The sequence below is a fragment of the Simochromis diagramma genome, unplaced genomic scaffold, assembly GCF_900408965.1.
Source record: "Simochromis diagramma unplaced genomic scaffold, fSimDia1.1 OVJJ01000630.1, whole genome shotgun sequence".
NCBI classification, from domain to species: Eukaryota; Metazoa; Chordata; class Actinopteri; order Cichliformes; family Cichlidae; genus Simochromis; species Simochromis diagramma.
Genome location: NW_024386927.1, coordinates 388,538 through 413,314, shown reverse-complemented (window position 1 = coordinate 413,314; position 24,777 = coordinate 388,538). Strand labels below are relative to the sequence as shown.

General features: G+C 41.4%; 1 protein-coding gene across 1 annotated transcript; it reads right to left on the bottom strand.

Moving 5' to 3' along the window:
- Window positions 1-6,755: 6,755 nt before the first annotated feature.
- LOC120736709 (cytochrome P450 7A1) lies at window positions 6,756-13,476 on the bottom strand. The gene is made up of 8 exons (XM_040036986.1): window positions 13,290-13,476; window positions 12,319-12,559; window positions 11,961-12,170; window positions 11,573-11,767; window positions 11,265-11,464; window positions 8,982-9,112; window positions 8,664-8,842; window positions 6,756-8,565 (listed from the first exon to the last, which is right to left on the bottom strand). Exons 1-8 carry the CDS (start codon window positions 13,370-13,372, stop codon window positions 8,263-8,265), a joined length of 1,542 nt encoding a protein of 513 aa, XP_039892920.1. The 5' UTR covers window positions 13,373-13,476; the 3' UTR covers window positions 6,756-8,262.
- Between the last annotated feature and the right edge of the window lie 11,301 nt (window positions 13,477-24,777).

Below are 24,777 nucleotides of genomic sequence, written 5' to 3'. Positions count from 1 at the left end.
TTCACGATAGAGAAAAGTTTCAAGACGTCGTAGCAACAACTTAAAAAAAAAATGATAGAAAACTATCACCACAGAAGCATTTAAAAGATGATCGAACGAATCGCGACTCTCACTATAGGAAGAGAAGAGTGAGAATGTGCCACACGTCTTTCTCATGATGTAACTTGGCTATGATAGCCCTCGGTCGCTGGCCAGCCGTTGGTTTTGGTCTAAGGGTGCGGTGTGCCCTCTCCACTTTTATCAGCTTAATAAAGTTGTCTTTCCCCAACACATCCAGCAGCAGAGATGAAAGAAAGTCTGCTGGCTTACCACCCTCAGCACCTTCCTTCACTCTAACAATCCTGATGTTGACCCGACGCGAGCGCGCCTCCATCTGGCCTAGCTTGTCACGCAGGTTAACGGTGGCCGCCATTAGTTCTTTGCATGTAGCTTCAAGCATACAAACACGGCCGTCCATTGTAGTAAGCAACATCGAGACGCTGTTCGGATGACCAGATATCTGCCTGGAGGTTAGACAAAGTTGACTCAATTGTGTCAAGGCGGCTCTCCATAGAAGTTTTTAAGCTAGCTATAGCTGCTAATATGGTGTCGATGCTCGCAAAGTTTTCAGCTACAGCTTTCTGGCAGTGTGTTTTGTGAGATTATTCTGTTATCATATGTTATCTTGTATCTGTAGTTAAAGTAGTTGAATTATGTTAACTGCTGTAGGTCATATAATATCCTTTAGTCTAGATTGTGTGCTGTGTATGTAGCTTAGTTTCCCTTATATTTTTGGGTTAAAAGAATGTGACCATTTTTGGATTTGTTAGACAGGTGTGCATCACTCTGTATCCTTGATCTGCTTTGAATGTCTCACACTGTTTTCTTGACATGTCAGACTGCTAAATCATGAAGGGAATGTTGTGTGCAGAGGACCTTGTGCCGATAATAGAAGAAACAGACCACATTCCAGACCCCCACCTTTACAGAGAGCAGAAAAACAAGGAGCCGAGGTCATAACTTAGGCGCCGTAACAGAGAAAGAATGTGAATGTTTAGGCTTTTACGACTAGGTGGGGGCCACTAAAGGCTATAAGAGCTTGAGTAACCCGTCACCATTTTGAGACATGCTGTGACCCTCTGCAAGCATCTCTCCCGTCCGGACGTTCTTATGCTCTTAAGTGTTGAATTGTATGGAAATAAATGATTGTTGATTGAGCATTTATACACCGAGTATTGTCCTTCCTTCAGCCCAAAGATTCAAAGAATTGGGAGATTTGCAACAGTTTTTAGGCGGCATGTCGTCCAGTCTTTATTGTAGTCGATGCAGAGCAGTCGTGCTGTTGACTAGTTAAGTAAAGAAGCAGGGTGTTGGGTTAATTGTTGGAAAATAAGAAGAAAAGTGCAGAGCTGAGAAGAGTGCGTCCTACTCCATCAGTGTACACGAGCGCACCCCGGAGCCCTGACATTCTGATTCTGATAGGACATCCTTGTCTAATGCCTCCAAACCAAGCCTTAAAGTCAAAACCATAAATGCTCTGTCAATCCTATCAAACTGTTTCTCCTGATCTAAAAATAATTCCAACATCCAAGGTGTATAATTTACAAATATCAGACCGGGCTTTTATCAGAAATAGGCTGCCCATAATCTGTCCAGTTCACAATAGGACCGATCTCTGTGAATGATCAACTCCAGGAAATGTTTCAGCCTATTGGCAAATACTTTGAAAGTAGTTTGTAATCTGTACATAGCAGAGCCACTGGTCTCAGATCTTAAGCAGGGTCAGTCTCCCTTTTTAGGTGGAAGAAATACCGCTGCACCTTCTAAAGGTCAGCTCCCAAACACTTCCAGACATGTTTACAAAAGTCTGCATGGAGCCCATTCAATCCAGCAACCTTGCTGACCATCAGCAGCAGCAGGAAGCTCCTGCAAAGTCTACTGTTGACAAAAAGTATATATCCCTTTCACACTTCCCCCACACTGGCACTAACCCACACGCCTTCTTCACCATTGACCTTTCCTGTCACTATTTCTGTGGTAGAAATAATGTCAACATTAAGCTCTGGAGGAAACAAAATCTCGCTGGTTTAAACAGCAGAAAAATCAGTCAGATGTGAGAAAAAAATCAGCTCTTCCACCAAACCACAAAGAAAGTAAAGAAGAAAGATCACCAAGTGCAGCATGCACTAGTGCACGAGTGTAATTATAATGTTATTATGCAGTCTTTAATTTCTTTAACCTTTTCCTTGTTTAACTATAAGTGTCTGAGACTTGTTGTGTGTTTTTTCAGCCAGATCCATATCCACAGAACTCTGCATGTCATGTTATACATGAAGTTGGCATACTTTTGACTTGTTTTGCTAAAACTGGAAAATACTCACTCACTTTACAGATTTTCCAAATCTTTCATTAAGAAAGTTACTAATTTCTTTCAATCTGTAAAATTCCCCATTGCATGACTATATATCTGAGACAGAAACATATTTAGGGTCATTATCATAGTACATGTCTTCAAAGTCAAAGTCAAAGTCAACTTTATTTGTCAATTCTGCCACATGTACAGGACATACAGAGAATAGAAATTTCGTTACTCTCAAACCCTAGATGAAATAGCAAATGAACATTTAAATATAAGAGAGTGATTAAAAAATGCAAATAAAATAATTAAAAAAGTAAAAATTTAAATAAATACAGTACAATTTAACAAGAAAGCTATGCAATATACAATATACAATATTCAGGTAAGGGTAAATGACATTGAGTGTAAACCAGGCAGAGTAGTGTAAATAGGCAAATAGTGCAAATGGAGATTTAGTGATATACGGTAAGAGATAGTGTAACAACAAAGTCTTATGAGGTAATGGCAGTCCAATGCTCCACAAAGTGACTGGTAACTGGTGCAGGCCAGTGAGTGAGTCAGAGAGTGTGTGTGTGTGTGTGTGTGTGTGTGTGTGTGTGTGTGTGTGTGTGTATGTGACAGAGTTCAGTGAGACCATGGAGGAGAAGAGGGGAGAGGGGGCAGAATCGGGAGGGAGTTAAGCTTCCTGACAGCCTGATGGATGAAGCTGTCCTTCAGCCTGCTGGTCCTGGCCTGGAGACTCCGCAGTCTCCTCCCTGACGGCAGCAGCTTGAAGAAGCTTTGCATTGGGTGCGTGGGATCAGCCGCTATGCAAAGGGCTTTTTTAGTGAGACGGGTGCTGTAAATGTCCTGGAGGGAGGGGAGAGAGGCACCAATGATCCTCTCTGCAGCTCTCACTATGCGTTGGAGGGTTCTATGACAGGACGCATTGCAGGCTCCAAACCACACAGTGATGCAGCTCGACAGGATGCTCTCGATGGTGCCTCTGTAGAAAGTGTACATGATGGGGGCTGGTGCTCCTGCTCTTCTTAGTTTGCGGAGAAAGAAGAGACGCTGCTGTGATTTCTTGGCCAGTGCTGTGGTGTTGTACGTCCAGGAGAGATCCTCTGTGATGTGCACACCCAAGAACTTGGTGCTGCTCACTCTCTCCACAGACGCTCCATCAATGGTCAGAGGAGCATGTTGGGTGTGCATTCTCCTGAAGTCCACAACAATCTCCTTCGTCTTCTCCACATTCAGAGAGAGATTGTTGTCAACACACCACGTGGCCAGGCGTCTCACCTCACTTCTGTAGTCGGTCTCATCCCTGTTGCTAATGAGACCCACCACCGTTGTGTCGTCCGCAAACTTGATGAAGAGGTTGGAGCTATATGATGGAGTGCAGTCTTCTCCTGCAACAGCACCTGGCTCCCTTCCTCCTCCCTTTTTAGATATTTAGATAGATAATTAGACAATATGGAGAATGGTCTCTAAAGACTATTATTAAAAAACATGTGAAAGTATGGCTCTTAAAAGAGCACATTCCATTCAAAGGGACTGGCATTACAATCATTTTCACCTACAAGAAAGTGCAATAAAGTATGAATGAGATTTGTAGAACATGCTTTTCAGTACGAGTGGTGAGTTCACAAATTCAATTCAATGTTATTTATACAGCACCAAATCACAACACCGGTATTGTAAGGTAGACCCTACAGTGATACATACAGAGAAAAACCCAACAATCATATGACCCCCTATGAGCAGCACTTTGGCGACAGTGGGAAGGAAAAACTCCCTTTTAACAGGAAGAAACCTCCGGCAGAACCAGGCTCAGGGAGGGGCGGGGCCATCTGCTGTGATTGGTTGGACTGAGAGAAGGAAGACAGGATAAAGACATGCTGTGGAAGAGAGACAGAGGTTAATAACAGATATGAGTGTCTGGCTCCTGAATCCAAACTGGAAATTAAGAAGCAGAAAGTTAGCGGCCATCAAGGTCTTTATGTCTTTAAGACATTCCTGCAGTTTAACTCATTGGTGTGTGTTATCTGGCTTCGTGGACAGATAGAGCTGGGTGTCATCAACATGGCAGTGAAAATGTATGCTATGTCTTTTGATGACACTGCCTAAGGGAAGCAGGGGGAGTCCACATCGTTTCTGGGACACCACTCAGACAGCCAGCAGTTTAAGGAGAACATGCGGCTAAACATGTCACTCCTGGTCTGATTGGGGAGGGGACCAGAGAAAGCTACAGAGTCCCACATTGTTTTGGCAAAGTTGCACACCGATTCGATATTGATTTTAGTGACCTCTGATTGGCGTAACTGGGTATCATTACTGCCGACGTGAATTATAGTAACCCTCAGCCAGCAGTTTTACATTTCCCTCAATGTCGTCTGCTCTGGCCCCTGGAAGACAATTGACTATGGTTGCCGGTGTCTCTAGCTTCACATGTCTGAGAACAGAATCGCCAATTACCAGAGTTTGACCCCCGGCGGGTGTGTCGCCGAGTGGGGAAAAACGGTTAGACACGTGAACGGGTTGGTGGTGTACCTGGGGCTTCTGTTTAGGACTATGCTTCCTCCTCACCGTCACCCAGCCGCCCTCTTTCCCCAGCTGCTCGGGACAATCTGCTGTGGAGAGCTAATGGGGACATCTCTACCTTCGTCTGGACTGCCTACGGGGATGTAGCTAGCTGCAGGTTTTCAAGAGTGCGAAGCCAAGCTGCAAATGGGCTACATTTATCACAAGTACCATTATTGATAAAGGAGGCTGAGGAGTAACTAAACATCTGACGCAATGAGCAGGAAATGGACAGATGAAGTAGCGGGTGAATTAATCGAGAATGTCCTTTGGATGAAACACATGCAGAAGGTGAGAAGCCCAGACTTCCCTCTCCTCGGCCACCTCCTCCAGCCTTTCCGGGGGAACACCAAGGTGTTCCCAGGCCTCCTCACCCTATCTCTAAGCAGAGGCCAGCCACACTTCAGGGAAGCTATCCCCGGCAGAAGGAACTGTTCCCTCGATCTTCTGCTCATGGGGGTCCTTTGAATTGCTCTTTGTCTGGTTCCTCACCCAGGACCAATTTGCCATGGGAGACCCTAGCAGGGGGCAAAACCCCCTGACAGGGGCCCTTGGATCCTTCCAGAGGTGTGTCCCTGGGATCCCTGGGACACACAAACCCTTCCACCACGATAAGGTAGTGATTCATGGAGGGGGAAACAACATTATGAAACAGGACGTTATGTACAAGTTTTTAATTAAATTGCTTACGCAGATAAGCTACACAAGAACACCATTGTGTGTGTAACAGGAACAGGTTTCAGACAAACAGAGAATAATTATGTTATTGTCTCCACACTTTAACAGATAACTCACACACACGTGAGAAGCAGCTGGGCTTGATGTTTCAGTTGTTGTGTTATTCTCAACGACACACCACCTCTGTCTTACTTCAGATTCAGATTAGTGGATGACTCTGCTTTCAGCTGTGTACTCGCCTACTTCTGCCTGGACTCCAGAGGTTACTGCAGAGTACTGGGTTATTAAAGGTTACTTAAACTGGCTTCAGTTAAGCTCTCATAGCCTCACACTGGTAAATGTTGTGACATTATCATTTACATGAAGGAAAAATATTCATTAAGTTTCAGTCTCCAGACTTAATCAGGCAAAATTCATACAAATGGCAAACATACAAGCCAGCACTCTTTCTGGTATCAGTATAAATGCAATACAAGTATTATATTTACAGTCTTTAACATATTGAGGGGAAAAGCCCCTGAGGGATGTCTGCAGTAGACACTATGTTAAAGTGTGACACAAGAAGATTCAGACAGCTAATCTCTGTTAGCTCAGTTGTGCACTATGTGCTCATTATACCACGCATGATTATTGACCTTATTATGGGAAAATCCACAAACCTCATCTTTAGCACCAAAACATATGAGAAGATAAAAAGACGACAGCAGTGAGGTCAGGAAAGCCTCATGATGTAGTCTTTGTATTTCACATACAAACACTTGTCAGTGTGTTGATGCCATGAAACAGTTGTGGTCCCTGAGCAACATGACAGTGAAAGGAATTTCACCTCATGGCACTATGATCACTAATGCTTAATGTTAGTCTTCATCACAACACAAATACACAGTAAAGTGGTGTGTGGCTGACTTCAAACTCAACACTTTATAACATCCCATTATCTCCATTGTTTCCTCCTTTCATTTTGTGATGCTTTTTAACTGTTTTGTATTTAACAACTGCAACATCTGATTTTCACCCATATACATAAATATTTACTGATATATGGTTTATGTCAACATCTTGTGTCTGTGGGAAAGCTGTTAAATAACCCTGTTTATATAATTTATTGGAAGAAAAAGTCTTTCTTTTTTATTTGTATTGACTTTAACTAGAAGGTACATCAAAACAAACACACAGATGAGTGCAATGTTATTGATTTATTATCTGTTTGCACAGCAGGTCAGTTAACAAAGACACATGTGGACTGTCCTTCAGTTCAATGAAAAACCTTCAGAATTTAAAGGGAATGTAATCTGTTCCAATTTACTCCCATGTTTGGAGGTAAATGCATTTAAATACAGCATGGACATAAATACTGATTTACCCTCTTTCCCCGAGCACTTAGACTGTGGCTCACAGTGTGTTTTATTCACAATATAAAACAGCCAAGAGTGCTGTTTACAAACCAAACATAGTTTTTGAATGAGCAATCATAGACACCTTCATTGTGCAAATGAGCATTCCTTCACATCCTGAATATATCCTAAGTTATGAACTACAGAGCTTATAATTCATGTCACGTAAAATTATTTGCAGCTGCTTCTAAATTTGATATTTAGAAGCAGCTGCAAACTGATCTTTCTGAGTTAACTAACCAAAGTATCAATGGGTCTTTACACCACATCCCTACATTCTAGGTCTACCGATGTTCACTGCACCAATTAAAATTATCATTATTAAACCGCATGGCTTGTAATAATGATACTAAAAAGGTAGATGCATGCTAGCATAAAGGTCAGCGCTGGCTGACAGCATGAGAGTGCCAGCGAGAGCAAATTCCAAGGCTGATGGACAGTAAATGAGTCTGATTGCAGCAATTTGTTCACTGATAAAAAGGCTGCCCGCAGCAACTTCAACTCACAATGTACAATTTACATATACTAGAATATAAATACAGCAGGGAAAAGATTTCATTGATGAATGCTAATGGTAACACACTGCAGTGATAAGATAAGTAAAGAATTTCTCATTTTATTTAATCAAAGTTTCATTTGTTTTGGTTTTTTTGTTTTGTCTTTCCAAAAGCCTCTAATTTTTAAACTGATAACCTAACTTTCATTTTTATATTAACAAAAAAATGATATATATGTCATAACAATGGTTACCTGGAAGGAGTTTACATTTATCTGAGAAGAAAAGAAAGAATGAATCTGAGCAGTGTGCACAAGGTTTCTGAACTGTCTTATTGACAGACACTGAGGTCCTGTGTATGATGTTAATGCTCCCAATACTTTAGACCATGTATATAATTCAAGTCAGTGTCATGGCATAGTGAATTCCTTTTATAACTGACTGCTTGGATTTTAGAAAAGCTCAGAAATTTGCTTTGGCAAACAGTTAACAGGATCAAATGCATACCTGGATCAAACATGAACCGCCCATGGTCAGTACTACAAATGTATTTGTCTCTCAAATATGTCTCCAGTCTGTCCACTGGAACTACTTATCATTTTTAACAAACTATAAACTAGATTCTCTGAAGCCTTTTCGTAAGGGCTCCACCCATGTGTGCAACATATGTTCTTCAGAAGCAACGCAAAGCAGAAAAAACATTCATATGTAGTTATGGATCTTCATTAAAACTGTATAATATATACACTATTTACAATATGAGCTTTAATCTCTCTGTCTAAACACAACAGAACCTATTGACTGGATTTTAGTTTGTACCTGAAGTCTATATCATACGTAGGCTGAAGGATACCCAGGCCAGCACGGGACTGGTCAAGAGGCGGGGCTTTGATACCAGGGTCTAAAAGTTCCATGTCAAAGTAAGACAGAACAAGAGTCAAGAACTGTTTGATCTCATACACAGCGAAAAATCTGCCCGGGCATTTAGTGACCCCAGAGCCGAAGGGCATGTAGAAGTAACGCAGCCGCCGCCCACTGCGGTAGAAAGTGGTTTTCTCCTGACCCTTGTTGTCCAGAAAACGGTCAAACTTATACTCCTGCAGAGTGAAGAGGAGAAAGAAATGAAGAACAATAAAAAATGCAGTAATTTCTTGGTGAAGAGACTTTTCTTATTTATAACCCATCCGGCTCTTACATAGGGATCCTCATAGATTTCAGGATCATAGTGCAGCAAAGGCGGATACAAGGCTATGACATCATCTTTCCTTATGTGGTAAGCTTCTTGGTTATCAAGGTGAAGGAGGAAGTCTTCCTTGGCAACACGCACATTCATAGAAGCACTGGAAAGACGCATGGCTTCTTTAATGATGCTGTCTGTAGACATCAAGGAGACAGACATAAAGCGAATATGTTAATGCTAAAATTCTGAACGCTAGTCTTTTAATTTAACAATATTAGGTATGTCACTTTTTCTTCTAGTGATCTAATGACTGGGTAAAATAAGTAATCTCACCCAAAACAGGCATGTTGTCCAGCTGGTCCCTGGTGAGGTTCAGTGAGGGGTCGCTGGGGTCAACTGTCTTACCAGAGTCTCCCAGGATTTTCTGCACTTCCTTGTGAGCGGCTTTCATAGCATCTGGACTCCTGCGCAGAGGTACAACCTCTTACTGTGTGTATTTCTTTCACTATTCTGTGCTTATGTCCTATATTATTTTTATTGTAATAACAATTAGTTTTCTTCAGCAGAAGTTATTGGTGTTAGGCTGCGTACTGCATTTTAAATTAATACATTTGTTGTGTTTGAGAAAGGTGTTTATGGGAAAAAAAATATTTGGAAAGGTGCTCAATTTTTAATATTTAGTCATGTGGATGTATCACATCACATATTGTCCAGCACATGTAGATTTCCAATCTAATCGAGTCTTTGGCCCAAAACAAACAAAAATATGTAGCCTGTGCAAAGGCATGGCCCATGATAGTACATGTGAGTGTAGAGGGTAAAAATTCATGTTCATGTTAGCGATCAATGTAACACTGCAATGTACATCAGCATTACTTTTTATAATAAGTATTTCCTTAGATAGCCGGAAACAACTTACCTCCATGCAGTGCTGGACAATTAGTTTTTTATTGCATGTAATGTGACATATGACATAACTTAACCATAGGTACCCTACTTAGGATCTGTAAAAAAAAAAGAGCTGTGCTCTCGGATATAAACTGCACAGTGATTGGTCAACAAGACTTTGTGATAAGGTATCAAGAATACTGCGAAGTCTTGATGCATGCTCAGTCATCAATGTAAGGAAAGCTAATTCTGTTAAAGCTAAATCTGGTGGGAAACACATTTCATCTCGCCATTCAAAAGTCTTCAGTCTCAGCTGACTGCAGGTTTCCCCATTGACTAACAACGTCAAAGGTCAATTTCATGATAAGAACTTAGTGATTCAATGTCAATAACACTTATCAATTCAGTTCCTTATCAATTCTCTTATCATCCTTATTGGGTTTTCATTGGCTCCCCTTTGAGAGTGACCACCGTCGCTAAGAAGCATATCAAGAACATTGCATTTGTACAAATTAATTACATGCTGTGTGGTCAAATGTTCGGGTGTTGAAAAAAAAAATTAAAAAGTAATAAAAAAGTAATAAATGTAATAATTACACATCTTACACTGAATGCATTTCTTAAAAGTAATGCAGTATTTTACTTAATTACTCACAGGAGAAAGTACTTTCATGTTACTCTGTCTCATAATTACCATTTAACAATGTGAACCTGTTGGTCCTACAAACCAAGTTAAATCCCCATCCTAATTTCAGTTCAATTAAATTTTATTTACACTGCGTTAAATCACAACAATAAGGTGCTTTATATTGTAAGGTCGACCCTACAATAATACATCCAGAGAAAAAACCAACAGTCATGACCCTCTCTGAGCAAGCACTTTGGCGACAGTGGGAAGGGAAAACTCCCTTTTAACAGGAAGAAACTTCCGGCAGAACCAGGCTCAGGGAGGGGCGGGGCCATCTGCTGCGACCGGTTGGGATGAGAATCAGGACAGACTGTGCTGCTATTTTCCTCGTCTGACACATGAATTGAAATCAGCTAATTGTAGCGTGATTGCAAGAACCAATAAGCAGGATCTACGGGCAGGTAGAACAGTTCCAAAGAACTGGACTACTGGGAACTGGTTCTCTACAAGAACCATCCATAATCTATACTGTGCAAATAGTCATGGTGAGCACTATTAACAGAGAGCTGAGGAGTGGCTACAATCAGAGCGTTGCAGGATGGGGAATGATGTGCCATTAGGCCCCCTCCTCGATTCAGAGATGCTCATTTTCTTTTCACATGAATGACCTCCTTGACTGACACTCAGACCAGCGTACATCCTCATTATTGAAGCAGTGACATGTAGGGGACCACTGATACACATCAGGGCTTTTTTGATATGATGTTTTTCTGCTTCCCTGGCTGCTGTGTCTGTAGAGATGGTGTCCCTCTATGTTGTAGTGTAATTATGATACTGATTTGTATGCACTGGTTTTTCGTACACATAACCTTTTGAATGCTATTACTGATTGAAATTTCACAGCAAAACAATGTCCAGATGAACATCATCAACTTTCTGGTAATGTCCTGCTACTGTACCATTTATTGCTGTATTTTTCTAATTATTTTTGTTATCGTGTGATGTTCGTACACAGAGTAAAACTCACGAGACTGATTAGACACACAATTTGATTTACTATTCCTTATGGCTTTTCATGAGACAGCCCATTACCAGCTTACCTGATCATATAAAAGAGACTCCAGAAGGTAGCAGGCAAGGTGTTAGCCTGTGAGGCCCAGAGCAGAGCAACATGGGTCCTGGCTTTGCTGATGTCATTGAAGGTAGATAAGGAGTCATTCAAGATCATCCTCATGGAGATTAAATCGGACACATTCTCTCTCTTGGACAGGTGTTCAGCATGCATGGTCTTAGCTAGGTTCTACATAAGAGTGTATACAAAAGAACATTCAAACATATTAGAGGATGAAAATGTTACAAATGGCTCAGAGGCCTTTGACTCTGACAGTGGTAGGTACAGCCTACTAACCTCTCGGGCACTGTAGGCACTTTTGAACACGTGAATAGGCAGCCCGGCTACAAGTGCCGGGAAGATTTTGTCAAATTCTTTGAAGTTCTCCAAAGCATTGAGCACCAAAGCTTTCTGGGCTGCCTGCCGAGCCTGACACTTGTCTTCACCAAGCTCTTTACCAAACAGAGTTAGGTAACCAGATTCAAACATCACCTGTAGAACAGCAGAGCACAAACTTATAAATGACTTTTTCAAGGGTTTTTTACTCACATATGTGGCATGAATTGTGTCCCACCCTGAGTAGAGAATATAGGTGTAGAACTTTTGTAGTTACTACATCATGACTATTCAAGAGAAATGTATCTTCCAGTGGCCAATGCTTTCACTCTAAATTCAAGTTACTGACCTTATAGCAAAAGGCAAATATGCCGTCCACCTGCCAGTGGTCCTTGCTTGGGCTGAGTGTATCTGATTTCAGCATGACATCCTGAAGGTGCCCCATCATCGTCTCAATAAGGGAGGGAAGAGCCTCCCCCTGTAGTGTTTTCAGAAACGTCTGATGGAGGTTCTCTGTGGTGTGGCCATGGCGAGGATCAAAGCTCTCATGACCAAACGCCTTGTAAAGAAAGAAGAGCTTCAGGACTATCGAAAGATCGACCGATACAATGAGAAAGTGGATCAAGAAAAGTGTCCTAACAGACTATATGATGTATTCATATAATATATCTTTTATAATAAAAGATCAAATCACGTCATAAAATTACCTTGACAGATGTAGCAAAATGGAACTTCCTCCAATCAAGGTGTCTTCCCTGCCTGATGACTGAATGGTAAGAGAAGGGGTCGCACAGGAAGTGGATGTACCTGCCTGCAATTTTGCAGGTGAAAATGTGACCGTACTTCTTCTGGCGGCTGCGGAGGAATTGAAGTGGGTTGGCCCCGAACTGGAGAGCACAACCTAAGTAGGGGATCAAACCATTTTCAACTGCTGGCTCACCTGGTTGCCTGAGGACAATGACAAGAAAGAGATCACAGAGATAACTCACTTTGTTGGATCTCAGTTGTCTGGATCGAATTCTGTAACTTCCGGATGAAAACCCTTTCATTTGTCTGGCATGTGCGTCAATGATTTCTTCAAGACTTCGGCTGCACTGACGTCTTTAGACTGATTTTGGCAGCAGCACATATTGTGCATTTCATATAGTTCAGCTAATTTAGTAATAAATTAATATCTCAGTATTATTAAGAAGTCATTATTTTACAAATACAGGTAAGTTTAAACTGAAATGTTCAAATAAAACAATGAATCAGAGAGAGCAAAATGTTGGCTGCATCTCAACAACAACTCCAAAACTTTGCAAACCTACAAATCAGGACTGATTGTTGACATAGTTACATAGCAGTCACCTCTGTGTTACTCATGTATTTGAAAATAATAATCATTCTTCTTGTGTATTTCTATTAAAAAGGTTTCTTCAGCCTTTTCCATCTAACCATATAGGATTACAAACATGCATCGGCTCAGCTACAGGCCAGCATGTGGCACAACTGCACAGAGCTATTTACCTAAAAATCAGTCAAACATTTTTATGTGCTGTAAGCTGAAAATTAATCAAAATCCTAACATTCCTGTCAGTGTTTAATTCAATATATGCAGAAGTTAAGTAATATACTCAAGCCCAAATTAAGATTCATGTCTTTCCTTTCATCCTACATGCTCTTTCTTAAGTCTTACCTGCGTCTTATCCCCACAGCAAGCCAGAGGAGGCAGCAAAATCCCACAACAACTGCCCAAATCAGAGCAATGCTTATAATCATGCTGATGACAAAGATCCACACAGCCGAGCCCACCCGTCCCTGCAGAATATGTGAGCAGCTTGTGTGCTGACAGTGTGACAGAATGACAGTTGTGTGAGAACAGCAGCGTGCAGCAGGTTTTTTTATACTTCCTTTGAGCCTCTGGGTGGGTCTGATGATGTCGTCACCAGATGCATCTCAACAAGGAACCAGTTAGGCGTTTTCATTGTGCAAGATAAATAAATAAGCAATGAAGTTATTAAGTTAATTTTATAAAGAAGAAGCAAATTTATTTTCTTGGATGTGTGTGGATTTTTGTTTACATGTATTTATTTTGTGCTGTCCGAAATCTGTGGCTAAAAACAGCTCTCATCTTAAGTTAAAAGTCTTTTATGATGCATCTGTTTTTAAATTTACAGAAAATTTGCAAGAATATTAGAATAAGAATATTTACATTTTACATGAAAACTTCAAACAGCAATTTCTTAGAAATGTACTGAATAAGTAACATGTTTATATTTTCTGAGAAATAGGATTCCAGGTATACTTTGTGTGCGTCTGTGTGTGTGTGTGTGTGTGTGTGTGTGTGTGTGTGTGTGTGTGTGTGTGTGTGTGTGTGTGTGTTGGCCTTGACCGGAGTCCATGGACAGTGTTGCCTGACTGCATCCTGATAATGCATCTGGATTGATAAATAGATTCAAGGTCACTTCTGTGTCTGTTTGTGTGCATAATGAAAATTTCTTTTGACGTTGCATGGCATGTGCTTTCTGTTGAGACTTGCAGTTGAGCAAGAAGTGATAAAATCTGGTTAATCAAGAAAGACAACTAAAAGAATAACAAATAAAACTGAAGTACATGCATTGTTGCACAGTGTGCCACCGAGCATGTAAGAGTGATGAATCAGTAATCTATTTGGAAATACTAACAAGTCTCAACAAAGATTTGCTAGAAAAAAATAAAACAACATAGTAAAGCAACATACCTGAAACTGCAGCCTGATGAGTTAGTAACAACCATGCCTTAATGTACAACCCCCCAAAACTATTATTGTTCAACTCAGGTACCAAAAAGTTGGAATGACATGCAAAATAAAAACAAAAATCAGGGATTTCCAAATTTCATAAATCCATATTTAATTCATGATATAACACATGTTTATATAGAGATGTTAGGAACTAACTTTGTAGTTGTGCACATTCATTCCTGTCTGATCCCTCCCAGATTCAGTAAGCTTAAGTGATCAAAGTACCTTCATCTTATAATACAATAAATACTGCAGGGATAAATACATGGATGTGTGTTTTGTCTTTCTTGTGCACCTGTGGGTGCAAAAAGGTTGAAAAGCACAAAGCCAGATGATCTGTTAGCTATGATCTCTCTTTCAATAAAGTGTTTGTCTCAGTTCAAGGTCTTCAGCGCATGTTAATAACGGTTTTTATTTGTTTTTCTTTTCTTTTTATAAAATTTTCATCACAAGATTTTACCCTCACTTATCATTTTTACCAAAAGAGATCAAAAGAATGGAAAAGAAGAAAGTACTAAGTTTAAAGGCCAAAACACTGGTGCACAGCAAACGCCCAGAGAAAACTTCCTTGAGTTTCTTAAGAGTCGTCTGGGCAGCCTGGAAACCCTAGCAAAGCTGGGCAGTTGCAGAATGGCAGATAACTATGCAAAAGGAGTAGCATAACAGTGATTCTGAAGGCTGCGTCAGTGACTGGCATAAGGTCCAGCTGCAAACTGCATCGTTGACAAGACAGGGCAGATAAGGGTCGCAGGATACACTATAGTGATAAAAACAACCTGACAGAGACGCTCAGTCACAGCCAGACTTAAGTACACAGCCTTTGATGAACAGATCGCTTGCACATATGTGGCAGCAAGCTCATAGACTCGGCTCCACCTAGGGGCGGAAAAAAGGTGGATCCACTCTTCACACCACCTACAACTGAAGAGAGAAAAACAAAGACAGGTGTGTTCCAGAAGCACCGCCTGTCTTCTTTCCTTGACCTTGATGACATTAAAGTTAAGGAAAAGAAGTCAGGGGAACTGATAAGGACTTGGGAAAAGAGAAGAGCCCTTCTACAAGTGGAACTGCTGTACACTCATCTCTGTTTAACAATGTGAAGACTGAACAGACTGTGAAAAGCAAAGGCTGGCATTTTAAATAAGGAACTTTTAATGCATGTCTGCAGCAGCCAAAAACCTTCCAGTGAAATTAAAAAGCTTTTGAATTTACAAAAGAAGCTGAGTGTCAGTTTTGTGACTGTAAGTTGTGAATACACTGCAAAAGTTCAAACTCTTGCCAAGTATATTTGTCTAATTTCTAATCAATAATATCTCATCAAACTTAAAATAAGACACAATCAGCTACAGAGTAACATTTCAGTGAGATTAAGGAACTTGTTTTTAGACAGTGGATCTGGAGAATTTTCCCTTGTTCCATTGGCAGATTTTTTCCACTTAATAGAAGATATAGTTGCTTCAAATAAGTGGAAAAAAATCTGCTAATGGAACAAGGGAAAATTCTCCAGACCGCGTGGAAAGTGGCAGCAGCACGGCCGGTGATGATGTGGTGTGGTGGATGAATGTGGACGTGCAGGCCGAGCAGCACACAGACGTATCTGAAGGCTCTTGGGAGGCTTGGCTGGTGACAAGAGCACAAGGCCAGATCAGGCAGGACCAGACGAGGCAGGACCAGACGGTGGCGTGGCAGCTGCAGGCGGTTGATCCGGTGATTGAGCTGTAGGTGGAGCTGACAGCTGGACAGACTCTCCAGAGCTGCCAGCGGAAACAGACGGCGGCGTGGAAGCCAAGGAGTGTTGGACCGCTTCACTGGAGCCCCCAGCAGAAACAGACAATGGCGTGGAGTGCTGAAGCGGCTCCCACTCAGGTGGCTGAGCAAATCACTGAGCAGATGATTGAGCTAGTAACTGAGCTAATGACTCAGCTAGTGACAGAAGTAGTGGTTGAAGTGGTGGTTGAGCTGATTCTCCAGAACCTCCAGAACAGGAGACAGGAACAGGTGCTGCTGCCGGATACTAGCTGCTCACACACAAAGAGTAGGTATGGGTGCAGAGGTAGACTGTGTCCTGGTTGGCCTCACCCTGGGAACCCGCAACGGTTTTGGGGGCAGACCGGACACCAGTCATTCCCACCCGATGAGTAGGTACGGGTCCAGGAGTGAGCTGGTTCCCAGCCGCCCGCATCCTGCGAGTCAGGACGAGCACTGGCAATGTCTAGTCTGCTGTCCGCACCTGAGGAGCAGGCTGCCTCAGCCAGCCTGGGAACAGAGGAGCAGGCTAAGAAAAAACAGACTTAGCAAATATCAGGGTAAAACTTTTCCCCCCACGGCTAACAGTCTTTGAAAAAACAGTCTTAGCAGTCTCTGAGGTTACAACTCAAGCCTCAGAAGGAGCAGTGCACAAACACTTTCTTAAATCCAGTGAATCAGCTTCCTCAGAATAAACTGTCTTGGGTTTGGCAGTGTTTGAAGAGTGATTTTATCCAGCTCGGGGTGTTCTGCATCCTCACTAATGCAGATAAATCCTCCCCCCTTCAATTACAACGCGGAGTGAGACAGGTGGACCCCCTCTCACCTCTTCTTTTTGACATAGCTCTGGAGCCCCTTGCTATTAACATAAGAAATCAACCCAGGAATACAGGGAGTCAAATTTGGGAATGCTGAAAGTCTTGTTAATATGTATACAGATGATTTATTGATCGGTCTTTCTGAACCAGAAATTTCATTTCCTAACCTTTTAAATTGTATTAAACACTTCGCGAAATTATCAGGATTTATGATTAATTGGGAGAAATCTGAATTCATGCCGATAACAGATAATTTCTGCCCAAAGTTTCTCAGCTCACTCACATTTAAATTAGTGACTATATCCTTTACCTATCTTGGCCTCAAAATTCTTAAAAATCCCAAACTCCTTTATAAACTGAACTTCTTGGAAATGCTGGACAAGCTCAAAGAGGATATTAGAAAATGGAAATTGCTCCCTTTGTCTTTGATTGGTCGAATAAATGCAGTTAGAATGGTATCTCTGCCACGATTTCTATGTTTTTCAAAACCTCCCTCTTTACTTGCCACCTAAGTTTTTTAAGCAGCTTGATTCATTGATTCTCCCATTTATCTGTACAGGAAAACCCCCTCGGATATCTAAAGCTCATCTTCAACAAAGTACTTCTTGCGGGACGTTGGGTCTCCCTGTGTTTAGACACTATTACTGGGCTGCAAATTTAAGAGCTCTATTATACTGGCAGTGGGGTTCGCCTATCGACAACCGTTATGAGAATCTCCCGCTCTGGCTTCAGGTAGAGTCAGCAACACCAGTTCCTCTAATAAATGGATCAGTTGTAATTTTGTTGTTAAACATTCTCTAAAGATATTAAGTCAAATCAGGAAATTTCTTAAATTACCTAACCTCTCAGTAAGAATGCCAATAACACCTAACCAGTTGTTTAAACCAGGAAAAATGGACAGGGTGTTTTTAGATTGGGGGGAAGGGGGTTGAAACATATTGAGGACTTATATATAGATGACAAATTTGACTTTCCACTGAAAGCACTAAATCATACTTACCTCGAAGCAATTCTGAAAGCAAACTCTATCTGATATCCCAGTTTGTTAAAGCCTGACTGAGCAATTCTAAAGAAAAACTGAGCGCACACGGGTAACTACTCTAGTGAAAAAAGCCACTCTGCACACAAGACAGTGTCTGTTCTGTGACTCCTGCTTGCCTCTACAATGTAGGACTGGGTTTTGTTTTGCCTGTACTTTTATAACTGTAGATAGATTTCACTATATCTGTGAGGTTTTTGAATAGCAAAGTGGCCCGAGCCAAATTTCCCCATTTTGCATTGGTTACTAATAAGGAACGTGTGGTCTACTGCCATCCTAAGACTGAGCTGAAGGGAGGAATAAATCATTACCTTCTTATTATAGGGTCGAGATGCAACCCATGAGAAAATGAAATCTGAATGTACTCACTTTTGAATAAGTTGCTGGAAGCTCTGCGAGCTTACGGAGGAAGCTGCGAAAGATGAAATGCTGTTGTTTTCGCATGTCTGGAGATTTTTACTCTAGATGAAAGTAAATGATCAGACTGGGAAATTGAGTTTGGTAGCGCGGCCTGGCCGGCTGAAGCAAGTATTGACCTGAACTGAAACATATTTGATTGAGATATGTTGACAGGAGAAAAAATTCCAACCAAAATTAAGAGGATGACTACATAGTGGTAGATAGCTGACTAATCATTGCCACATGCTCCGGGTAAACTGATTGGAATTCCAGAAGAGCCAGGATTGCATACTATCAGCAAAAGACGACTTAAATTGGACTTCACCTTGCATATTCTTCAATTCTTGCATGCAAAATGAAGAGACATGGAAGCCTGGGGAGAGAGAGATTTCCGTGCTGTTGTGTTCATGAAAACTAGGAGACAGAAAGTTAAGGCTCCTGTAAAACATGGTGCTGATTGGCATTGCTGAGAGAATTTGCAGAGAGGAGCATGTTTTTAGCCAGATGTAATGCAATGATGATGCTGCGTACAAATAAAATGATTGAAAAAGCAACTAATAGCACAAAAGGGACAAAGACAAGGACACACATGCACAACGGCGTCTACAAATGAGAATAGAAGATACGTAATGAGATTTAAAGCATGTGGCGTGAATGCTGACTGAAGATTGGACTTATTGAACTCACGCACGAGTGTAATAATACTGAGAAGGAGAACTGCAGCAAAGCAACGGAGAAAAACTGTAACAGCTACCCATCTGTAATTATCCTCATGGTCACAGAGGTGGATTGCATTGTTGTACAGTCCGGGTTTCTTTCATGAGGTTTGGGACGGAAGAGCAATGTGGTTTCAGCATGTTCACTTTCTTGCATTGTAGAGGCTTGTCTGCTAGATTATGAGTGCTGCCAAAACCTAGCTGATCTACATATCAGGACTGTGTTTTAGTGCCTCCTGTGCTGATAAGCTTTTATAGTTTAACCACCTAATCAGCAGCACCACTCTGCTTATCAGTGATAAGCTCCAGTTCTACTCAAGAAGTGAAGTGTCTCCAGATTATCAGCTGCACTACTGACCTTGAACATTAGTAGCAGACACACAGTATCCTTGCCAAACTGCTGCTTACTGCATGAAGAGATTAGAAACTGTGCTTTGAGTACTCTATTAGTTTAGAAAAGGCCTATACAAATACCAGTTCATGCTGTTTATGCAGCTCTGTCTGTACATGCTTTGATCAAAAATTACTGTCACCCCTAGGTGGTGAATGTCTTCCTCACCCTCAGGTCCTCTAACAGAGACATGGGAGTTTGATGGTTCTGCTCAGCATCTCAGCTGTGCCCATGTGGTCTGCACTCAGGTCCACTAACTGCTTGGCGTCGATGTTGTGTTAAACCGCTTTGTTCCAAATGTTTTTTCCACTATCGTGGCCTTGTTTCCAGAGCCTTTATTTGCCAGTTTAGAGCCAAGGCTGCCTTCTGTCACTGACTTTATTTATATTTTTTTACAGACAGAATTCCACACATGCAAAGAAATCAAACCATAGATGTCCACAAATTAAATTATGTTGAATATTAAGAAATGACACAGGGAAAAGGTTTTTAACACATGAAGACAGGGAAGTGCAAAAAGGCACCAAAGTTCTAGTAAGCACTGTTGGGGCCATAATCCAGAAGAGGAAAGAACATCACGTCACCATAAAGTGTCCATGACCAGGTGCTCCCCACAAGATTTCAGGCAGAGGAGTAACGAGGTGAAAAGGAGTGAAGAGAATTATCAGGGAACCACTGGTGGAGAGCTGCAGAAAGACCTGAAACTAGCTGGTACAATTGCTTTAAACTGCAATGCAACTGCCATGGCCTGTATGCACACTCACCATGCAAGACTCCATTGCTGAATAAAGAGCATGTTGAAGAAATTTGCTGAACAACATTCAAACAAACCTGTGACTTACTGGGAGAGTATAGTCTGGTTAGATGAGACCAAAACTGAACTGAACAGAGTTCATAGGAGGAGCCCACAGAAATGCTTTGTGTGGGGGCGGGGCTATGGCTCCCTACATCCTCTAGCAGACCATTACATGTGGAAACCTTTTGAATACAAGCGCGCTGATCCACACAGGTGTGCACACAGGTGTTCACTGCCCATAGACATAAACTACACCTTTCTTGGCTGCTATTTCCAAGCACATTGTGCGCTGTCGGTCCTGCTTGCTGCACAACAACATTCAATATTTAGTATTTACGGCTGTTTACACTCAGCTAGATTAATGTGATGGTGTTGTGTTTAGTATGTTGCTCTGTTTTTTGCTTGTTTTCTCTTCTTTCTCTCAACAGCTGATCCAGGAGATTTTTTTTTCTCTTCTCTCTCTTTTTAAGTTTCCTTTCTCACTGTCCCTCTCCCCTTTCTTTTCCTTCCTCTTTCTTTCTCCCTTTCCTATCCCTCACTCATGTCTGTCCCGTCTGTAACAACTGAAAATAAAATAAAATAAATAATAACAACAAAGGTCGATCAAATGGACCAATACGGCAAGGCCGTGATGATCCACTTGGTAAAGTAAATCCATTGGGTCTCCTTGTTGGTCTTCAGACAACAGATCTGGCTAAAGAACCAAATGGGACAGGCAAACAAAAGAAAAAAAGAAATGCTTTGTGTGGGAGAATGGGGCCTGCGACTCGTTTCAACATACAGGAGGCGTCTTGAAGCTGTCATCACCAACACAGGCTTCTGTGTATTAAATAAATGTCATTTATATTTATAAAGAAACGTAAAGAAAAATGGTCTTACATGGACAAAAAAGTGTGAAATACACCACTTTTGAATTAGTTATTGAATTTTGTGCATAACAATGTGATCAGCTGTGATTAATAATTAGACACTCTCAGCAAGTTAACACATTTTTGCATTAAACGCATTAATTAATTAATGCCAAACGTTATTTTATCGCTCACAATATAATAAAGACTTCCTAGAGTTTATCTGGAGGTTCAAGGTCATGCAAACAGAAGAGTCAATTAAAGGGAAGTGTTTGCTTATGGCATCTTAGTGACTATCATTTGTTTTCTCTTGACCTTTTTATCTCTCTCTCTTTATTACCTTTTCTCTCAGCTGGCTTTTCTTTAAATACCTTAAAGTTATTTTCTGGTTAAGGTCATATCAACCTGCTAATTACTGCCAACAGAAGCAAATGAAACCTGGATAAGTCATCTCAGATAATACCCGAATAAGACCAGTGCTTGTATGCGTATCTATTTTATAGCCTAATAAAACAACGTGACTTGGGAACACATAACTCTAACAGTTTATCAATTCTAGGTATTTGCTCACCAATCCAAATCACCAGATTTGGGTGTTCCAGTCACTTCCATGGTTTCCAGGGCATTTAGAAGGCTCATCATTCTTATATTGTCATACATACATTCTTCTTTCAAATACATTCATAGTCACTCATACACACACACTTACACACGCGTTGTTATCCTTTGCCCCTTACATAGATGTATTCTGACAGTTTGACAGCTCCCCCTTAAGCAGGAAGTCAATCTGAAATCAGGAAGCATCGTATATTTGACTAGTGCGTTAGCGCAGTTAGCTCGTTAACGTGTTGACGCCGTCCAGCTCCACGCACGGGGCGATCCGCGGTAGCTCGTTAACGGAGATTTGCCGTGTTGTGGCGTTAACATCATTTCAGATTAACGCTGACAGCACTAGTGGGAACACAACGAATATGACTGCACATTTACTCCGACAGCATCCTAGTGCAAAGACAAGTGGAAGCAGACAAAAACAACAAGCAGCATGCTACAAACTTTACCCGAGTCATTTAGACAGCCGTTAGCACATGATTCTCCTTATGGGGACCTGATATGTTTAATATGCTGCTGAGAATATAGCCCAGAAGAAGCGTATAGTAGAGCTTTTATTTTGAAAGAGCCATTTCTCTGTAATAAACTCTCTTTTCCAAAGATGAGTGATTTCTCCATCAGATAGATTTATTTTTTTATTACTTTGTTGTTTCAGCAACATTAAATTTAAAAACTGTACTTTTGAGTTAAAATATATATTTATAATTTTAATAAATGACAAATTAAAAAAGCATGAACATTTTTTGTATCGAAAAAATATCGAACCGTGACACCAAAGTATCGAACCGAACCGTGAAGTTTGTGTAGCGTTGCACCCCTAGTTTTCAGTGATCTGTAAAGAACTTGGTGATCACATTCAAACCTTTTCTGGATTTTCAAGATTTGTTGAAGACACAACTACCATGGTCTGGGTGAGTGTCTGTGTTTCTCTGGCAGCTCTAGGTTTCCACCCCCCAGGTGGAGCCTCATTACCTGCCTACTCTCCACACCGCTGGCGTTCTCAATTGTGTACATCTTGTTAATTATCCTCGTTGTTCTAATGATCATTTCTTGTGTCACAGTACCTCTCGGACCTTTCACCCATCTGTGCAGTGTGTCACCTCCCTGTTCATCGCTGGTCACTCCATCATTCAGATTACCTGTTTCACCTGCCTGCACTTCCTGCCGTCACCTCTGGACGTGGAACAACCTGGAACTCTGGATCATAGCCATACGGACACTACGCTTCATACAGGGAGTGCAGAATTATTAGGCAAATGAGTATTTTGTCCACATCATCCTCTTCATGCATGTTGTCTTACTCCAAGCTGTATAGGCTCGAAAGCCTACTACCAATTAAGCATATTAGGTGATGTGCATCTCTGTAATGAGAAGGGGTGTGGTCTAATGACATCAACACCCTATATCAGGTGTGCATAATTATTAGGCAACGTCCTTTCCTTTGGCAAAATGGGTCAAAAGAAGGACTTGACAGGCTCAGAAAAGTCAAAAATAGTGAGATATCTTGCAGAGGGATGCAGCAGTCTCAAAATTGCAAAGCTTCTGAAGCGTGATCATCGAACAATCAAGCGTTTCATTCAAAATAGTCAACAGGGTCGCAAGAAGCGTGTGGAAAAACCAAGGCGCAAAATAACTGCCCATGAACTGAGAAAAGTCAAGCGTGCAGCTGCCAAGATGCCACTTGCCACCAGTTTGGCCATATTTCAGAGCTGCAACATCACTGGAGTGCCCAAAAGCACAAGGTGTGCAATACTCAGAGACATGGCCAAGGTAAGAAAGGCTGAAAGACGACCACCACTGAACAAGACACACAAGCTGAAACGTCAAGACTGGGCCAAGAAATATCTCAAGACTGGTTTTTCTAAGGTTTTATGGACTGATGAAATGAGAGTGAGTCTTGATGGGCCAGATGGATGGGCCCGTGGCTGGATTGGTAAAGGGCAGAGAGCTCCAGTCCCACTCAGACGCCAGCAAGGTGGAGGTGGAGTACTGGTTTGGGCTGGTATCATCAAAGATGAGCTTGTGGGGCCTTTTCGGGTTGAGGATGGAGTCAAGCTCAACTCCCAGTCCTACTGCCAGTTTCTGGAAGACACCTTCTTCAAGCAGTGGTACAGGAAGAAGTCTGCATCCTTCAAGAAAAACATGATTTTCATGCAGGACAATGCTCCATCACACGCGTCCAAGTACTCCACAGCGTGGCTGGCAAGAAAGGGTATAAAAGAAGAAAAACTAATGACATGGCCTCCTTGTTCACCTGATCTGAACCCCATTGAGAACCTGTGGTCCATCATCAAATGTGAGATTTACAAGGAGGGAAAACAGTACACCTCTCTGAACAGTGTCTGGGAGGCTGTGGTTGCTGCTGCACGCAATGTTGATGGTGAACAGATCAAAACACTGACAGAATCCATGGATGGCAGGCTTTTGAGTGTCCTTGCAAAGAAAGGTGGCTATATTGGTCGCCGATTTGTTTTTGTTTTGTTTTTGAATGTCAGAAATGTATATTTGTGAATGTGGAGATGTTATATTGGTTTCACTGGTAAAAATAAATAATTGAAATGGGTATATATTTGTTTTTTGTTAAGTTGCCTAATAATTATGCACAGTAATAGTCACCTGCACACACAGATATCCCCCTAAAATAGCTAAAACTAAAACAAACTAAAAACTACTTCCAAAAACATTCAGCTTTGATATTAATGAGTTTTTTGGGTTCATTGAGAACATGGTTGTTGTTCAATGATAAAATTATTCCTCAAAAATACAACTTGCCTAATAATTCTGCACTCCCTGTAGTTTCATATTTCTTTTGTGAATAAAAATATTCTTTTTGGAAAATCACTCAGCCTCTGTCTGCCCTTTGACTCCAGCCGGTTATTCTGGCCACTCACCCTGGACAAAAACTAAAGAAGCGGCCATTATGAGCAGAGCTAAATTGAGTGGTGTATTAAGTAACTTTGGTATTGATGAATACAGAACACCGTCAGTTGGCAACAATAATGTTATTCCATCAGTTAACATTTCCCTCAGTGTTCACAGT